The 19,182-nt window shown below is 47.2% G+C and overlaps 2 protein-coding genes across 10 annotated transcripts; one reads left to right on the forward strand and one right to left on the reverse strand.

Moving 5' to 3' along the window:
- Positions 1 to 1,047: 1,047 nt before the first annotated feature.
- On the reverse strand, positions 1,048 to 14,541 carry Klc4 (kinesin light chain 4). 4 transcript variants are annotated; one of them, XM_046426214.2, is made up of 16 exons: positions 14,410 to 14,540; positions 12,555 to 12,837; positions 11,349 to 11,579; positions 9,960 to 10,041; positions 9,175 to 9,394; positions 8,634 to 8,721; positions 7,246 to 7,347; positions 6,893 to 7,066; positions 6,464 to 6,563; positions 6,212 to 6,264; positions 5,937 to 6,007; positions 5,648 to 5,756; positions 3,435 to 3,575; positions 3,013 to 3,128; positions 2,616 to 2,679; positions 1,048 to 1,522 (listed from the first exon to the last, which is right to left on the reverse strand). In XM_046426214.2, the coding sequence occupies exons 2-16, from the start codon at positions 12,810 to 12,812 to the stop codon at positions 1,472 to 1,474; spliced, it is 1,860 nt and encodes a 619-aa protein (XP_046282170.1). In that variant the 5' UTR covers positions 12,813 to 12,837; positions 14,410 to 14,540; the 3' UTR covers positions 1,048 to 1,471. The 4 variants fall into 4 exon arrangements, 3 of the variants coding, with proteins under 3 accessions (XP_046282170.1, XP_046282171.1, XP_046282172.1); XM_046426215.2 differs by lacking the exon at positions 14,410 to 14,540 and adding an exon at positions 13,938 to 14,297; XM_046426216.2 differs by lacking the exon at positions 14,410 to 14,540 and adding an exon at positions 13,514 to 13,659.
- Mrpl2 (mitochondrial ribosomal protein L2) lies at positions 14,343 to 19,107 on the forward strand. 6 transcript variants are annotated; one of them, XM_046426219.2, is made up of 8 exons: positions 14,553 to 14,689; positions 14,962 to 15,092; positions 16,351 to 16,519; positions 17,671 to 17,812; positions 17,922 to 18,037; positions 18,111 to 18,221; positions 18,476 to 18,549; positions 18,861 to 19,107. In XM_046426219.2, exons 3-8 carry the CDS (start codon positions 16,390 to 16,392, stop codon positions 19,071 to 19,073), a joined length of 786 nt encoding a protein of 261 aa, XP_046282175.1. In that variant the 5' UTR covers positions 14,553 to 14,689; positions 14,962 to 15,092; positions 16,351 to 16,389; the 3' UTR covers positions 19,074 to 19,107. The 6 variants fall into 6 exon arrangements, with proteins under 6 accessions (XP_058429174.1, XP_046282177.1, XP_046282173.1 ...); XM_046426218.2 differs by lacking the exon at positions 14,553 to 14,689 and adding an exon at positions 14,697 to 14,827; XM_046426221.2 differs by lacking the exon at positions 14,962 to 15,092 and having other exon boundaries at positions 14,346 to 14,827; positions 18,384 to 18,549; positions 18,861 to 18,996.
- The last annotated feature ends 75 nt before the right edge of the window (positions 19,108 to 19,182 follow it).

The following is a 19,182-nucleotide window of genomic DNA, read 5'->3' on the forward strand; positions in this document are numbered from 1 at the left end:
ACCAGGACGAGGTAGGATAGCGTACCTTGTACCCACACACCTGGTTTGCAAGCACGCAGGAGTACCAAAGTGACTCTTTGAATTCGTAGCCCCTTGGAAGAATAGTCATTTATGTGTCTACCTGGAAGCTCCGACCCAGTTTCCCCAGAATTCTCCAAGTGGTAAGGAAACAAAACACCAGAAATCTTGACTGAGACCTAGACCAGCTGGTTGTCCTTGGTGTCCCCAAGTAGGGAAAACTAGAAATACTCTGGAGCCCTAGGAAGATGTAGTGGGAGAAGCCGGAGGGGGGCGGGGCGGAGTGCAAGGCTGGGGTCTGGTTTGGCTTTGGACCAATCTGAACCGAAAGGCAGAAACATGCTGGGCATTGAAAGCCAGGCTGAAGGTTGTTAGATTCATCCCAAGTCCATCTCCAGGCTGTTTGGGCCATGTCAGGGCATGGCCAAGTCTCCAGCCGTGGGGAGGCCCTGCTGTGCACAGCCCTTGTTCCAGGCACCCCCCTCCTACCCCCAGCGCCACCACCCCCACATTCTTTCTTTGTTGTGAAAGCAGCAAGGGGTGTAGGAGGCGGGTCAGGAAGAGTCAAACTTTAGAAGATGGGCCCCAGCTGCTGTTCAGGCCTCCAGGATAGACTGGGAGGGGATGGATAGTGCCTTGTCCCCCCCTTGGTTCTGGAGGGCCCCCCAGGCCTGCTTAGACCTCCCTTCCCCCAAGCAGCTGGGAGGAGTAGGGGCAGCCACAGAGGGCCTCACAGGCAGAAGAAGTGGCGCCAGGACTCCAGGGTCCTGCCACATGGCCACCACATGTCCCTGACAACCCAGTCCACAACACCTTCTCCTTGAGTTGTAGGCCTCCTTCCCCATCCCCCAGATGCCTTCCTTCAGGCCCTGTGGGAGAGGATACAAACAAGGGAGAAGAGAGGAGAGGTTCAAGAATCAACCAACACTATTCCCGGTACCCCATCCACCGTTGCCCCTCACCCTTCTGTGAAAGGCCCCCCAAAAATCCTTGCTTCTTATCCCCTTCAATCAGGACTCAAGCAGCAGAAAGTTTACCTGATTCTTTTTTTTTTTTTTTTAATTTAAGAAATGTGAAATACATGGACCTGAAGTGAGGCAGCAGAGGGAAGGGAACAAAAGAGGCCAGGGCAAGGCGACTGGCCAGCCCCAAACCCCTGACAGAAAAGTCAGCAGCAGACTACATCTCTGAGATGCATTCCTGCTTTATACCCACCTTGGGGGCCTCAGAGCCAGCTATTCTAGAGGACCCCAGGGTGGGGAGAGTGTATCCTGAGGGTCCTTACTAAGGGGGATTCCTGAGGAGGGAGCCGAGACCCTACAGGCAGCAGCAATCTTCGGGTTAAACTGCTCCTCCTTCACTGTCCCACCTTGGGGTAGAGAAGAGGCTGGAGCAATAGGGAATGCCATGTAGGCTGTGGAGGACCCAGCAGATCTAGGGGATGGGTTGAATGTCAGCTGCTTGAAGAGAGGTCCATGGTGCTGGCACTGAGGCCCCGAGAGACCTGAAAAAACAGACATTACCATCCCATCAACCCAGGGACCTCAGCTTTCCAAAGACTGTCTCCCAGAGTCCATCTAACCCAGGGCTGAAATCTATTTCTGGACCTAGGATCAGATCTATAAGCTCAACTCCAAATTCTGAGACTTTGGTTAGGCCCTGCTAGGATCTTCCAGAAGGCCAGAATCTGATGCAGAAACTACCAGGAGAAAGCGCAAGAATATTCACATATTCTTTGAATGAGCTGAACGTAACTGGTCATCATCATCACTATTTTCTCAAATGGAGACTACTTAATACTTTTATTCTTTTTTAATATTTATTTTTTAGTTATAGGTGGGCACAATATCTTTATTTTATTATTTTATTTTTATGTGGTGCTGAGGATCAAACCCAGTGCCTCATGCATGCTAGGTGAGTGCTCTACCACTGAGCCACGGCCCCAGCCCGATATTTTTATTCTTTTTCTTTGTCTTGGACTATAAAGTCCCGAAGGTGAGTAATATGGTAGCTGCAGAAGAATAATTAAGTGTCTTCAATGGAGGTTAGTATCTCCATTCTTGAATTATGCAAAATTCCAAAGTAACAATTTAGAGAGCATCAATTCCTAGTTTCTTCTTTATTGTATTTGGGGGGGTTTTGTTGTTGTTGTTATTATTGTTGTTGTTTGGTTGTTTGGTACTGGGGATTGAACTGAGGGGCTCTTAACCACTGAGTCACACATAACGTAGCCCCCTTTTATTCTTTATTTTGAGAGAAGGTCTTAACAAGTTGCTTAGAGCCTTGCTAAGTTGCTGAGGCTCTAACTTGAGATCCTACTGCCTCAGCCTCCCAAGTCATTGGGGATACAGGTATGCACCACCACACCTGGCTCTTAGTCCCCTCTTGATTAATTTACTGGTTATTATGTCTAGCCTAAAAAATGCCCCTTGTTGGTTACTCCCAACCCCCCAACAAGCTATTGACAGATTCCTCAAGGACTCCAATTCCCTGGCCCATCTTCATCACAGGAGACTTTCCCCTCTTCCCTGCCTTCCACTGGGCTTGCTTGATAATCCTTTTCTCACCCACCAATATGCTTACAGCACCACTCTTACCTGGAGAGGTGCTGCACTGGGTTGGTTCAAATAGTTCAAAGAGGCTGCCCGCTTCATGTTGCTGCTACAATGGAAAATAAAATAAATGGGACCTCTTTTCTTTCTTCCAGGTGGCCCTGAAGCTACAGGCCTCTTGGGCAGTATCACATGAAGTCAGATCACTGCCGCCTCACCATCCCCCATGCCACACCCACTCTTATCTTCATCAGACATCAGTATTTCCTCAGGTAACTTCATCCCCCATTGAGGCACCCATCCTGCAAGAACTTCTTCAGTCACCATTTCCATTGACCTCTAGGTGCCTCTCCAATACTCTTCTCCAGAGATCAGGGGCCAAGAGGAGTTGCAGGCAAGGGCTTACTTGCCTGCTTTGCCATAACTCAACCTCATTGTGTACCTGGAAGGCCGAGGCTCAGTCCCCTGGAGCTTCCTCACCAAGAGTTCACTGCTTCTACGAAGCACATCCCGGATCTTGCCCAGAGAGCCACTCCTCTGCAGGGTCCCACTGCCATCCTGACATAGAGGGATGGGCAATCAAAGCTAAAGGAATCCCATGCAGACTAGCTTCTGAGTAGACTCAGAGAGATTTATTCTGCATACGTCCAAAGCCCAGTGATTGAAAACAAGATCACAGTCAAAAGTTGGCAGTCAAACAAGATCACAGTCAAAAGTAGTCCTGAGGGGATGGGCTAACTGGAATGGGAACACATGTCCTCATTGTAGGTTGCCCTCCAGAACCTGGAGAAAGGCAGGCTCAGAGCCTCTCACACCACCAGCAGGAGAAGGCAGGAGAGATCAAGGAGAAATGATTAGACTTACCCCTGACCATTCAACAGCCACAGAAGCATCTTCACCTCCCTCAAATTTCACACTGTCCCCAGGTCCCTCCTGGGAGGTCCTTCTACCATCACCCTCCCCAAGCAGCTCTGCCACCTTGGTCTGGCTGATAGGATCAGTGCCCTGGAAGAAAAAGGAAGAAGCTTAATTTCTCAGGGTAAGCTCTAAATTTTTTCTCCACCATCAGGACTGTAAGGAAAACATTCTTGTATTTTTTCTCCTTGTGATATCCCAGTACACAACTACTAGGGCAATACTCACCTGTTCTATTTGTGATGCACTTTTTTTTTTTTTTTAATACTAGGGATTGAACCCAAGGGTACTTAACCACTGAGCCAAATCCCCAGCATTTTTTATATTTCATTTAGAGACAAGGTCTCATTAAGTTGCTTAGGGCCTTGTTAAGTTGTTGAGGCTGGCTTTGAACTTACAATCTTCCTGCCTCAGTTCCCCCCACCAGCCACTTGGATTATAGGCATGTGCCACTGCACCCGGCTGCAATACACTCTTACATATAAATACGTCGATGTATTTTACATATATATGTGTGTATGTATATATACATATATATTTAATTTTATTATATTCTTTTTAGGCAGCATGCCCTGCATGAACATCTCTCTCTCTGGGTAAAACCAATTCATTCCTACAGTCTGAGAGCCTTGCTTGCTGATAGCAGTGTCACACACCTGTAATCCCAGCAACTCAGGAGGCTGAGGCAGGAGGATCACAAGTTCAAAGTCAACCTAAGTAACTTAGTGAGGTCCTAAGCAACTTAGGAAAACCCTGTCTAATCTTGGGATGTAGCTCAGTGTTTAAGCACCCCTGGGTTCAATTCCCAGTATAAAACAAAAACAAAAACAAGCTACACACCTATAATCCCATCAGTTTGGGAGGCTGAAGCAGGAGGATCACAAGTTCAAAGCCAGCCTCAGCAATTTAGCAAAACCCTATCTCAAAATAAAATATAAAAATGGACTAGGAATGTGGCTCAGTAGTTAAGTGCCCCTGGGTTCAATCCCTGCTAACAAAAAACAAAACAAAAGTAAATCAAGTCTGAGAGCCTTTTTTATTTAAAAAGCCATAGGTTGCTTATTGGTTAATCAATGACCCTAAAATATATATCTGAATTTTTTTTTTAATCCTAGAAAGCTATACATCCATCTGGTACCCTGAAAGTTATATAGATAGTTGTATCACAATATCCTTAACCTCCACGTGTGGTAGCTGGGTGTAGAAGTGAGAGAATAACTGTTCTAAGAAGACTAAGAAGCAAGTGCAATGGTACACACCTATAATCCCAGCTACTTGGTAGGCTGAGACAGGAGCTGCAAAAGTTTGAGACCAGCTGCAGCAACATAGTGAGACCCTGTCTCAAAACTGGAAAAATTATAATAGCGAGGAAGATAGCTCAGTGTCAGAGCACCCCAGGTTCAATCCCAGTATCATGGCAGGGTCAGGGGGAGAAAGCTAAGAAAAAGAAAGACCAATGTGGCAGTGGTGAAAGTCTCAAACTCAATTTTCCTGCTCATTTTTGCTAAACATAACTCTTACTTATAAATATGTATAAATATGCTTATGATTTCTAGCAGGCAAACAATGTCATTTATTTAAAAAACAATTCTTAATGGGCTTCCCTCCTTAGATTACTTTTTACATAAATCAAACTGGTATGTTGGTTTGTTTTTGTTGTTATTGTTGTTGTTTTTACCATAGACCACACTGACTTTATTTCACAATCTATTAATCAGTCAAGATTCACAATTTGAGCAGTTTCAACTTTGGGCTCTCCTAACCTCAGCCTCTTATCACCATGCCCATCCACAGGAAAGGAAGGGAATCTTCAGTCTGGCATCCTCACCACAAAGGGTAGACTGGGAGGAAGAACACACTTCATAACCATAAGACTGTCTCACCTTTCTCTCCTTCCTATCCTCCCCAATAGCCTCTCATTTTTTTTTTTTAAATATTCTATGCCACATATTTTTTTTTTTTATTTTTAGTTATTGGCGGACACAACATCTTTGTTTGTATGTGGTGCTGAGGATCGAACCCGGGCCGCACGCATACCATGCGAGCGCGCTACCACTTGAGCCACATCCCCAGCCCCCCCAATAGCCTCTCATTTTCAGGACACTCACAAGAGGCCTGAGCATCCCTTGTCCCCAGCGCTATTCCTTCCCCAGGCCTCTGACCTGTTTCCGGGAACGCAGAGCACATTCCTCCAGGGTCTCAGCTGCCTCCAGTTTTCCTTGGCGCCTGTATAGAGCCCCTAGGTTTCTCAGAGTAGTGTTCACTGTGGGGCTATGGAAAGAGACCGGGGAGGAAGGGCGAATGGGTTCAGAGGGGTAAACAGGAGACAAAGGGAGCAGAGCTAAGGCTGAGGGAAGGTCAAAGAGTAGAAAGAAAAAGGTGCAGGAGGCTGGGATCAGAGCTTGGGAGGGTGGGAATAGGAGGCCAAACCACTGTTTTTAGGCAGCTCACCTGCTCACTTTGCAGGCCTTGTACCAGCCTCCATATTCAGCATAGGGTGTGCCTCCCTCACGGTGCCGGCTCTGCAGCAGAGGGGAAGCCAGAGATGAGGATACAGAGATGCTAAGGGATAAGATGGGCATGGGGTTAGCATGCAGGCTGGCGTGGGAAGGCACCATGTATCTGGGGCTGGAGCTGGGGTGGGAAGTGAGTAGCTGGGTTAATGCAATGAGCAAGACAGAGGCCCTGACAGCCTTGGGGTCCCCAGGTTGGGCACTCCCACTCACTTTGCTCATTTCTTCCCGTTCCTCTGCATGCATCCAGATGGGCTTGTGATGATCTGGGGGTGACACATGGGGTAGAGTGAGGAGGTTAGAGAAGACAGCTGTACGGTCTGGAGGCGCCAGGACCCGGAGACCAACAGGGCTGAACTAAAGGGATCTGGCTCCCCCTGGGAACTACTGTTGGCCTAATACCCCACCTTTAGTTCCAATTTCTTTTCCTCCCTGTAGCCCAGTCCCCAGACCCTCACCACTCACCATCCACAGACCCAAACTCCTGCACATGGGCACGAGTCAGGATCTCCTTGTACAGGGTCTCAGCCTCAGCGTATTTGCCCTGCTTCAGGTAACAGGAAGCCTGGAAGACAGGAGCAAGAGACGGAAGGAGACAAGGTCTTGGCCAGATTCAGGGAGTTCCGTTTCTTGGTGTCTATGTGAGTTTCCCCAGAGGTCCTCCTTACACACCCTTTTCTAGCTGCAGGGTTATAGGTATCCCCACCCTATCCCAGGAGGCTATGGAACATCTACCCCTGGCATGAAGCAGATGCCTCACCCCCAGTGGCATATCATTGATGAAATAGGCACATCATTGATGAAAGTAGTATACCAAATTATGATACTGATTCCAAGACCCAAGTGGCCTTTCCCTTCCCCTTCTTCCACCCATCTTGTCCCCTTCTTCCTTACCAGGTTGTTCTTGGTCCGAGCTACATTAGGGTTATCTGGCCCCAGCTGCCCCTCGTAGATAGCCAGTGCCCGCTGGTAATAGCGTTCCACAGCCTCATACTTGCCCTGGTTTTGGCACAATAGGGCCAAGTTGTTCAGCTGCTTTGCCACATCTGGGTGGTCAGTGCCCAGGACCTGAAAAGGAGCAAAGAAACAGATGAATGACTATGATTATGTGTGTGCATGCACATATGGGGAGCAGAAGGAAAAGAAAGAGAAGAAAATAAAGCAGAGGTAAGAGGGAAGGTAGGTCAGGAGAGACGAGGAGAAGGGGCTGCAGTGACAAGTGAAGGATAGACAGAGAATGTGGGTACCTTTTCTCGAATCTCCAGTGCTCGCTGGCACAGTGGCTCTGCCTCCTTGTATTTTCCCCTTTTGCCATACAGCACAGCCAGATTATTGAGTGTGGCAGCCACCTGCAAGGGAAACCTGTCCCATCAGACAGTAGTGCTGCAAAGGATCTAAATGAATCTGAGTTGTGGCAGTACCCAAGACAATATTAAGGAGACTTGACTCCACCACCCTGACCAAAGGCTGGGAGGAGGGAAAATTGCTGCCTGGGATGGTTCTGAGGCTCTATGGGGGTGTAGTATCGCCCCCTAGGGGGATTTTTAGAAATTTCTGTGTGTCTGTAACTAGGGATTTAGTCAAGGGTGCTCTGCCTCTGAGCTCTATTCCCCAGCCCTGTTTTTTGCTTTCATTAAATTGCTGAGGCTGGCCTCAAACTTGCAATTCTCCTCCCTCAGCCTCCTAAATCACTGGAATCACAGAAGTGTGCCACCACACCCTGTGATTTTTAGAAATTTCTGATGGTGTTTTTTTGTTGTTGTTGCCATAAAGATTGGGGGCACTATTACTAATGGGAAAACAGGAACACTATAGCTATTTTTCACATGCAGGTCAGCGGTCAACTTTTGAACGGACTGCCAGACATTCAGACACTGAGCATAAGCTTTGGCCTTTGGTAGGATATCAAGGTAGGAGTTATGTTTTCTGAGCTACATCATCCCTGCCTATCATCACATGTCATATCATAGGGAATTACTTTCACATGTTCAGCTCCTTTTTACATGAAAATATTTTACAATATTTTAAATAAAATCTTACTTCTCATTTTTTCTACTTTGACAATCTATCATTTGTTTTGGCATGCTACCCCTACTTAAGGTTATTTCTTTCTCTTATATACAAATAAGTCTGGTCTGTGGTTACTTATTGTAACACTACAGTTTAATTGAGTCTCCATCTATACTTCTTTTCTTTCATTTTTCTAGTATGGCTTCCTAGTCTTCTGAATCCAAAGTCATTCATTATATATCAGTGTGTCTTCTAGCACAATTGTACTCAATACAGCTATTGCTGCATTTTTACCTTTTATTTTATATATTATTATAAATTACTTTCCTGTTTCTTCTTTATATTAATTAGGGAATCATATTAAATTTCTTGGAAATCTTATATGTAAGTAGGACACCTTACCTATGAATTAAATTCAGGAAAATATTCATAATAAAAAGGAGTCATTGAGTCTCAGAGCATTAAAACCACTGGGCTCCCTGGAAAGTGCCTGGAAGAAAAGAGTTCTGATGCCTCCTTCCTAAGCACCCCTAGAGAGGGGACTGAGGGCAGCAGGTGGGGAAGCTAAGAGAGGGCAAAAGAGCAATGGGGAGGGGAGCACAGGAAGAGGACCAGGAATACTGACAGCAGGATGGTCCCGGCCCAGGGTGCTCTCCCGGATGCTGAGAGCATCATTCAGCAGATGGGCAGCTTCCTTATACTTATTCTGATCCCTAGAAAAGAAAAAAGGGGACAGGTGTTACCCTGAATTTTGTCCCCACAACATATCCTTCCCTCCCTCCCTTTGAGAATACTGAGTTCCAGAAGACTGGGAGTCCCTGGAGACAGGAAGCCTGGCATGGACAATGAGAGGGTTTCACTGACACACCCACACCAGGCTACAGATCACTGCCAATCCAAGAGGAGGCCACAAGTCACGGGAAGCAAGAGACACTTTTCAGAAGAGAGACTAGAGAAGCAAAGAACCTGAGAGATGAGTGTTCTTTGAGGTTGAGGGCTTGGGAATGGAAAAAAATAAGTATTCTGGTACATGAGGAAGCACCGTAGTAGAATACACTGGGAAGACCAACAGGAAGGAGAGGCACCTAGTAGAGAGGAGGCACGGGAGCCAGAGGAGGATCAAGGGGTAAATAGGTATTGTGGGCCATGCAGAGGGCAGTACTAACCGATATACCAAAGCAAGGATGTTGAGCATGGTAGCCACATCAGGGTGGCCACGGCCAGACGTGCGTTCCAGGTCCTCTAGTGCCTGCTTGCAGAGTGGCACAGCCACCTCATAGCGACCCTGGGCTGCATACTGGATCACCAGATTGTGCAGAGTCCGCAACCTTGCTGGGATCTCATATCCACCCTGCTGGGCTGCTGCTGCACCCTGGCCACGGGACACTAAACCATCCCAGAAAGTGAACAGGAGACTTCCTCAGAGGACTCTTCCTCTCCCCTTTGGGTATGCCTCCCCACTCCCATACCATGTCTCCTGTGCTACCACCCCCACCCCACCGCGCCAAGGAAACCTGCCTCCAATGCTATTGTTTTATCATTCCCTTGCATCTATGCCCATCACAAACCCATCTGTTCACCTAGTAATTCATTCATTCAACAAACACTTATTGAACAAGCATAAGCCAGTGGCTGTCCCAGGATTACAAAATAAGAAAGACCCAGTTCTTTCCCTTGAAGGGCTCATGATCTTCCCATCCCAGGATCCCTCTCTGAATGCCTTGCTAATGAAACCTGTATCATTTTCTTGTTGGTATTCTTAGTAGTCCTCACTATTAAGTGTTTAATAAATATTGATGAGTAAGGAGGAGGCTGAGGAAATGAAAATACTAGCCCAGCCCCTTCTCTATCTCCAGAGGAAGTGGAGAGCTTATTTCTGGATGGTGAGCATCCAGTACACAGGGTGGGCCCTGCTGGGACCAGCCTTATCCAACTTCAGAGGCCAACTCACAACCATTGCTGGGGTCCTCTTCTTCCTCATTGGGGAAGAGGTCATCCAGGGAATCCTTGGTAGCATCTCCTTCTTTGTCCTCCTAAAAAGGAAGAAGCAGCATGACCTCTTCTTGGGTCCCTCTAAGTCATAAAATCTCTGACAGATGGGGCTTAGGAAAAGAGCCTTATTCCTGCCTCTGCCCTAAGGAAATGCCGTCATCTGGCCAAGTCAAGCTCAGGCTTCTCTTCCTTCCCTCCCTTCCCATTCAGAAACCACCTTACCCTAAACTACCTTCCCTCTCCAGCCCCTCCCTCTCTCCTGCCCAACTATTGTAATTATAGCCCCAGTGCTGATCCCTCTATGTTTACATTGATTACACGTCTGCCATGTCTCTCCTGAGGGGAGGGAGTGTTTCTGACCTTGACACGTACCCAAAGTGTCTAGCACTTCTGCCCATCATCTGGCACTGCTTACTCTGGACTTAGTGCCAGACCCTCATATATCACCTATTTCCACACTGGAGAAATTTGCTTTTTCCTATTAGGAACTGTAGTTTAATACAAAGATCTCTAGTCCTCCTACCAACTTCACCAATGTGCCCTGTGAAAATCATCTCATTTTCCCTGAGGCAGACCAGCTCTCCATCCCTGAACTCTTCTTACCTGTGACACCCTCTGTCCTGTCTAGAGAGCTCCTCTTTCTCTTTTGTCATCCTTCAAAATTCATCCCAACTCCTAACATTCCAATAAGCATTCCAAACCTGTACCCTGCTTCCTCTGTGGATCACTCTCAGACCATTCCAGACCTCAGGGACCTATCTTCTTTGAATTTCTCTTACACTGACTAAACCACTCATCCAGAATGAGCACCTGCTGCTTTGAATTATCATGGATGTGTTCTCATGTGTAAGCCTTGTTCCCTAAAGAAACATTATAAACTCAAGAAGGAACTCTTATAGTTCTTTACTTCTCTTCTATGTATGTCTTCTTGCATTACATAAAGCACAGAGATACCTAATGCCTGTTCAGTAAGGGTTGAATTTTTCACACATTTTGAGAGCAAATTTTAAGAGGGTCTTGCTCAACTGAGAGGATTCTGGATTTGAATTATCCAGCTGTTTATCTTTCTCCTATCACAAATATACCCATGAGAGCAGGAATGTCTGCTCCATTCATGAGTAGAGTACATAGTACCTGGAGCATAGTAGGCATTTAATTAAATATTGATTGAATGAAAATTGTTTCCTCTTCTTCTTGTTACCTAGAGTTGGTGTCAGGACTGAAAAAGGAATTATTCCAAGTAGGGACAGCTTGGCCATCAATCCTGGCCTCCAGGGATGATGGAGCAATTGCCTCCTGATTGTGCCCAGATACTAGCTTCTAGCCAATCCTGCCTGTGCAAACTCACCGTTGTGTGTCCATCCTCATCATACTGCCGCAGCTGTCCCAAGAACTCCAGGTGCTTCTTTTCCTCCTCCAGCTGAGCCACAGCCTGCTCACTACGCTGTAGCCGCTGCTGGGTGCCTGCCAGCTCATCCCGGAGCCACTGGTTCTCTTGGCACAGCCGCCGTACCTGAGCCCGTAACTTTTGCTTCTCTGACTCCACTGTGCTCAGATGGCTGGCAAGAGCCAGCATGACCTAGGTGGGTACATCCTGTAAGCTCCAGATTCTGGGTGGCAGCAATCAGGGACAGGCAAGAGGGAAGCCTCCTGGGAGGTGGCAAGTGGCAGCAGCACAGAGGAGCAATGAAGTAGGTAGCAATGGCTTTACCTTGAAAATATACCCTGAACTAATTTCTCACCACCTCCATTGTCATTACCCTAGGCCACGCCACCAGCTCCCACCCAGATTACAACGACCTCCTTAATGGCCTCCCTGTTTCTACCCTTTCCCTTAGAGTGTGTTCTCAACCTAGCAGTCAGATGATGTCAAGTTAGACGTTTCAACAGTTTTCATCTCTCTTGAAGTTAAAGTCTGCAAGTGCCACATGATCTGTCCTCCTCTCCCCTCTCCCATTACTCTTCAGATTTAATTTTTTATTTGCTTTTCCTTCATTCACTCTACTGCAGCCACGCTGGCCTCTTGCTGTTAACTGAAATCATCAGGCAGGTTCCAGCTCAGGGCCTTTGCACTTACAGTTCTCTCTACTTAGGACACTCTTTCCCTATTTCTTGCATGACTGGTTTCCTCACCTTCAGATCTTTGCTGAAATATTATGTTTTCAATGAGGTCTTTTTTTAGCCATCCTACCTAAAATTGTACTCTCTCTCCACACTTCCTAATTCCCTTCCCTTCATTATTTTTATCTTTTTATCCTTAACAATTATCACTCTGACAACACTGAATCATTTACTTATTTATTTGTGTACTGTTCTTCTTTCCCAGCTAGAATGACAGCTCCAAGATGGCAAAGATTTTTTTACTGCTGTGTTCAGTGATGTATGCCAGTTCCCAGAAGAGTTCCTGGCAAATAGTAGGGGCTTTAATAGATATTTACTGTATGAATGAATGCAAATGTCCAGGCAAGATGATCCTAAGTGACCCCAAACCTCCAATCAGACAATTGCCCCTCCTTGTACTCTGGACTCCTTGGCACCACCCCTGTCCTCTCACCTGGGCCTCACTCAGCCCTAGCTCGATGTTTTCCATAGAGCGACGCAGTTGCCGGGCCTTTTCATGCACCAGCCCTTCCTCATGGCCTCCCTGCTGTAGACACTCAATGGTTTGGGACAGGCTTTGCAGCACAGCCTGGTGTTCACTGTGTAGGGCCTCCAGTCCTTGGCTCACCAGCCGGGTGCTCCCCAGGATCTCCTCTTGGCTAAGGCGGTGCCCTGCAGGCTCATCCCGCTGCCCCAACACCAGGCCCGACATCCTGGCCAGGGGTAGCTCGCCTGGGCTAGAGAGAAACAACAGAGTTCAGGTAGGGTAAAAATGAGACAGGGGCTGAGGTCAGAACATGGTGCAGATTTGATCGAGCGAAGGAACAAGAGTATGTGGCTCAGCTGGAGAGAGTGATCAGTAGGGAGGCAGCCTATACCACTAAACACATAACTAAGATGAGGGAGAGGAAGTGATTTAAATGAAGAAAGTCTATAGAAGGAACAAAGGTGCTAAGAACTAGCAGAGGGATCTAGGACTTGGGAATAAAAGCAAACCAAACAGGAATTGGAGAGAGAGCTTAGCTGAGGAAAAGGGAAAGGGATGAGGGACAGCTCTACAGGAATCAGAGAAGGTACTTGAGAAAGCTGAAAGAGAATAGGGTTAAAGTAGGCAGGAGATATACAGAAAATAAAGCAGAGGCTTCCAAGAAAGGGAAGGAATAGGTTTCAAAGTTAAATTATGAGAGGGGAAAGAAGAAAGCAGGAGCCTTTCTCACAGGATTCAGATGAGAGAGTTCCAGTGGGTTACACGTCTTTAGGCTACATCACCCACAGAACTAGACCAGCATCTCCAAATCGGGTCAGCCTGTCTCTTTCCACTAATCTTCAGCCCATACTTCCCAACACCCTAGGATTAGGCTGTCTACCTACTTCCTCAAAGGTTCTAGTTTTTCATCTCTGAAGTCCTCTTACCTGTGAACAGAGCAGAGCTCTTGGCGCCACCACTCAGGCCTGAGCAGGAAGAAACTCTGCTCAGCAGCTAGGGATTCAGAAGGATCTGCCCTGCCCAAAGTCCAGAAGTCCGGCAGTCCCACCCCTTCTCTTACCACTTCACAGTCACCCAGAGGACCTGGCACAGAGCCCCATCCAGGACAAACACCCTACCTCCCTCTGCCTACAGGTCTTCAAAGATGACCAATGTCCCTCCTCCTTCCCCAACTCAGGCCTGGGGAGCTATTTTCTCCCAAGAAGGGAGATTTGATTTAATCAGCGACCTGAGGCAAAGGGTGTGTCTAGGAAAGCGTGAGGACGACGGAGACCTGGTCACTCCTAGGCCAGTTAATTCCATGGCTTTGTCTGTCTGGAGCACCTCTTAACAGGCTCTGAGGGGAATCACCTTAGGATGCTTCCTAAGTGTCTGATGGTGCAGGGAAGAATGGGAGGTCTGTTGAGCAGCTGCAGGGTCACAGGGAATTGCGACGCTGAGAGTTGGTCTCCAGGACCTGGGGTGGCGGTTCAGGAGTGTGTAGAATTGCGGACCTGCTCTGAGGCCCAGAGCGGGGATAGAGTGAGACAGGCGGGGGCCGCAGGGAAGGAGGTGTGGGTGGACGACTGAGGTTCGTGTCGCGGGCGAGGACCTGACAGCCAGATAATCCCGAGGTCACGCACTCGGTCGCGCAGGGGGCGGGGCAGACTGTCTGTCTGTCCGTCGGAACGCCGATGGGCGGGGAAGAACGGGGGGCGGAGTTTTTAAGTCGAGAGTTTTATGAGGTTGGTCGGAAGAGAGTCGTTCATCTGTCCGGGAATGAGGGAATAAAAGGTGACGGTGACCTTAGCCTTCAGCCCTAGGGGTACCCTGAAAGACTCACCTGCACTCTGTTGGTCTGGCGCCGCCTTTGCCGGTACTGCCCCTTTAAATTAATCATGGCTGCCGCTTGAGGCAATTGTTTTGACGGCTCTGGGGGCGGGGCCGAGTCCTCAGTCATGCGACCTTAGAACCGCCAGACGATTGGCTCTGACTTCGCTGGAGGAGGAAAGCTAGCTGTTAGAATTAGTCTCCAATTCTAGCCCGCCTCCTTTTACATTATTGGAAGGCGACGGCACCGGGAGCAGAACGTCATCTGGCTGCGCCAAGTAGCCCGACTAAAGGTAAAGGTAGCGTGCTGAACCCAGGGGATCCGAGCCACCCCCATGGCCCTATGGACACTGACTCGTGCTCTGGGCTCTCTCAGTCTGGCGCCTCCGGCCGTTACCGCCCCAGGCACGAGTCTACTCCCTGCTGCGCAGGTAATCCGCCTTACCCGGGTAGGAGGCTGTTTCGATTTGGGCCGTGGGAGAGAGGACTGCTAGGTAGGGATGGGAGGCGGGGGATGCGGGCAAGTCTAGTCAGGAGTAAAGCAGGCCCGTGATCTCTGCCTTAGCTCTCTCCTTTATAAATGTTGCTGCATCATAAGGCGAGATTCTTCAGAAGAGATATTGGGGTGCAAGATCTTTTGCAGATCACCAGTTGTTCAGAATGTCTACGATAAGCGAGACGTAATAGCCATTTCAAGTAAGTTAACTCCTTTCAGCCACTCTATAAAATGGTTAACATCATTTTCATTTTACAGATGAGAAAGCTGACAAGCAGTCCAAAGTCACATACCAACTATTGGAGCTAGGCAGTCTGGATTCAGAGCCTCTGTTTTTGTTTTGTTCTGTTTTGCTTTTTTGGTTTTGTGCTGAGGATTGAACTCTGGGCTTTGCACATGCTAGACATGCTGCACTCTCGGCCTTATTATAATTATAATTATCATTATTTTGTTATTGGGGATTGATTCCAGGAGTGCTTTACCTCTGAGTTACATCCCCAATGATTTTTTTTTTTTTTGAGACAAGGTCTAAGTTGTTGAGGATGGCCTCAAATTTGTAGTCCTCCTGCCTCAACCTCCTAAGTAGCTGGGATTAGAGGCATGTGCTACCACACAGGCTGAGCCTGTGCTCTCAATCATTATGATACCTACAAGAATGAGTTATTGGGCTGGGGTTGTGGCTCAGCGGCAGAGCATTTGCCTAGCATGTGTGAGGCATTGAGTTCGATCCTCAGCACCACATATAAATAAATAAATAATAAAGGTACATCAACAACTAAAAAAAGAATATTTTAAAAAATGAGTTATTGCTGAGATTAGAGAATGCTGGGCAAGAAACCAAGAATACTAGTCTCAGGAGAAGGTATCCTGAGGTCTCGAGTGGGCAACTGTTAGGCCACAAAAAAAAGGAAATTGTCAGTTTTGTTCCTTTGGTGTTCTCAGGCTGATAATGGTACATTTTGGCAGATGAACATTTAAAGTTAAAAACCAAATCAACCTACTCTGTGAAATATAGGGAATACGCAAGGAACAAGACAGAAATGATCCCTTGCTTCCATTCATATATGGGGAACTCCCTGAAACATAAGGCAGAGGGCAAAAAGCATTAATGCTGATGGTTATATATGGATATGTGGAAATTACCAGCTCTAGAAAAGAGTTATTTAGGGAAGGAAAACTTCTTGAAGATAGAGATTTTGAGCCAGATTTAAAAGATGACCAAGGGGAGAATATTCCACTGGAGAAATACTTAGAGGTGAGACACTCAAATGAGGAGAGGTAATCAACCCATATACACCTGGATAAACATTCTGTATTGATGTTTGTGCAAGCAGTAAAGGGTGGAGGTTTTGGACATCTGGTGTGGGACACTTCCAGAAAGAAATGGACTACAAGCTAAAATCGGTCTGAGCCATCTTCAGTTTTCTTTCAAGTGAAGAGATTTCTTATTATCCCTAGGTGGTGAGCAATGCCCTCCTCCAACTGCCCTCTGCGTTGATGTTGCTCCCCTGCCGCCCTATACTTACTTCTGGGGCCCTTCATGCCAAGTTTATATCCTGGAAGAGTCGTACTAAGTACACCATCGTACCAGTGAAAAAGAGGAAATCTGGGGGTCGAGACCACACAGGTGGGAGCAAGGGCTAGGACTCTAGACCTATGTATAGTAACACTTAGAGCTTGTAAAGTGCAGAGGAATATAATTCAAAAGCATTTATTGAGAGGCTCCTTCTTCATGTATTAGAGCCAGAGAGTGGAACACAAAGCAATAGACAATTGGCTGTTCACAGGAAATGCCATGACATTCTTCTTCATATTCTTCCAAAATTTATAACAGTTGAAATTATATGAGTACAATTTATATGTTATCGTAAACTTACTGAACTCAATGATTTGAAGTAAATTATCTAAAAATAATATACAATTTCAGTAATTACATAATTATATTTTTACCAAACTCTATATAGATGTTGCCTCAACCCCTTTACCCCAGTGAGCTGTGCAAATTTTTTATAATTTTCTTTCTTCTTCCTCCTTTCCTTTTTTTTTTCTTTTAAGTTTTTTGTAGTTGTAGTTGATAAGAATGCCTTTATTTTATTTGTTTATTTTTATGTGGGCTGAGGATTTTGTCTTTTAGTTGCTGCTCGGGGTATGTACCTCAGCAAGCACCCTGCCACTGAGCTACAGCCCCAGCCCTCCCTCCCCTTTTTTATGGCACTGGGGATTGAACCCAGGGGCATTCTACCACTGAGATACAGCCCCAAACCTACTTGTTTATTTAGTTCAATCAGTTTAGAGAAAAGGTCTCACTTGCTTAGTGCCTCGCTGTTGCTGAGGCTGACTTTGAACTCGTGATCTTCCTGTCTCAGCCTCCCAAGCTACTGGGATTATAGGCATGATCCCTGGCGCCCAGCCCAAACCTTTTTTTTTTTTTTTTTTTAGCTGTAGTTGGACCAATACCTTTGTTTTATTTATTTATTTTTATTTTTATGTGGTGCTCAGGATCAAACCCAAGGCCTCACAGGTGCTAGGTGAGCGCTCTACTGCTGAGCCACAACCTGAGACAGGGTCTTGCAGAACCCAGGCTGACCTTGAACTTTGGATTCTCCTGCCCAGTACCTGGGATTACAGGCGTGTACCAATGTGCCCAGCCTTATCATTTCCTTTTTGTGCCATAATGTTGGGAAGTACTACTCTCTGGCCAACATGCCTGTTCCCAGTGCTAGGTAGAAGCTGAACTAATTTGACCTGAACTGCATCCCCAAACTGTCTTGACCACAGGCCGAATCCGAGTACATGGTATTGGTGGGGGCCACAAGCAACTTTATCGCATGATTGACTTTCTGCGGTTCCGGCCAGAGCAGGAGACTAAGCCAGGACCCTTTGAGGAAAAGGTTATCAGAGTCCGCTATGATCCTTGTAGGCAAGTTTGGGATGAGGGACAATGATGGTGTGGTCTGAATGACTGCTGTGAAGTTTGTTATTAGATGATATCAGTCTTCCTTGATGGTCTTCTCCCTGTCCACGAACAGGTCAGCAGACATAGCTCTGGTTGCTGGGGGCAGTCGGAAACGTTGGATCATTGCCACAGAGAACATGCAGGCTGGAGATATAATCCTGAACTCTAACCACATAGGCCGAATGGCAGGTGAGAGATGACTACTAGATGTATGGGCTGGAGGCTGCAAAGGTTCTAGGGCTGATAAAATTTTGTCTTTTAGTTGCTGCTCGGGAAGGGGATGCACATCCTCTTGGGGCCCTGCCTGTGGGGACTCTCATTAACAACGTGGAAAGTGAGCCAGGCCGAGGGGCCCAGTATATTCGAGCTGCAGGTATGGGGAAAGGAGCTACCTGAGTCTCACAGTTAGAAAGACCAAGGGGCATTTCATGTCACAATTCTCTAACCCATGGGCCCACATCTGGTCCATTGTCAGAAGAACATGTACTTATAAAACACAGCATGCATCCTTCTTTTTTGTGTCTGTTCCTAAAAGGCAAGGCAAGGGCAGCATGTGGGCTATGGCCCTTGGGTGACCCCCACACACACCTTTGTGAAGGGTGGCAAAGCTGCTTCTCCCTTCCCCAGGGACTTGTGGTGTGCTGCTGCGGAAGGTGAATGGAACAGCCATTATCCAGTTGCCCTCTAAGAGGCAGATGCAGGTGTGTAAGTACAGGTGGGTGGGATCAGCACAGAAGGAATTTTTGGAATGTATCTTTTCCTACCTGGGATTGCTCTCAGGTGTTTTATGATACTAGCAACTTCCTCTACCTGGGTCTGTCCTTTGCTACATACCTAAGCATGCCTTGTCAGGTTGGCACCATAACGAAAGAAGAAACATTGTCTTTTCAACTACCCAGTTTCTACTATAGCTCCCCCACGTCCACCCTCTGCACTTAGGTTCTGCTGTATTATGCTTTCAACGTTGTCGGGTTCCTTTTCCTCAGTGATTCTCCTCCATCCACTTTGTCAGGTACTAGAAACATGCACAGCAACAGTCGGCAGAGTATCCAATGTTGATCATAACAAACGGGTCATCGGCAAAGCCGGTCGGAACCGCTGGCTGGGCAAGAGGCCTTCCAGTGGGCTGTGGCACCGCAAGGGGGGGTGGGCTGGCCGAAAGATTCGGCCACTGCCCCCCATGAAGAGTTATGTGAAGCTGCCCTCCGCTGCTGCCCAAAGTTGATATCCCTGAATTCCAATAAAATGTGCCATTTTTATCTGTTCCTGGGTTTTCTTTTGGAGCGGGGAATGCAGATTGGACGTGGGTAAAAGAAGCAAACAAGTATATGGGG

Source organism: Marmota monax, unplaced genomic scaffold (genome assembly GCF_021218885.2).
Source record: "Marmota monax isolate L192 unplaced genomic scaffold, Marmota_monax_Labrador192_F-V1.1 WCK01_AAM20220418_F8-fsc00187, whole genome shotgun sequence".
Classification (NCBI taxonomy): Eukaryota; Metazoa; Chordata; class Mammalia; order Rodentia; family Sciuridae; genus Marmota; species Marmota monax.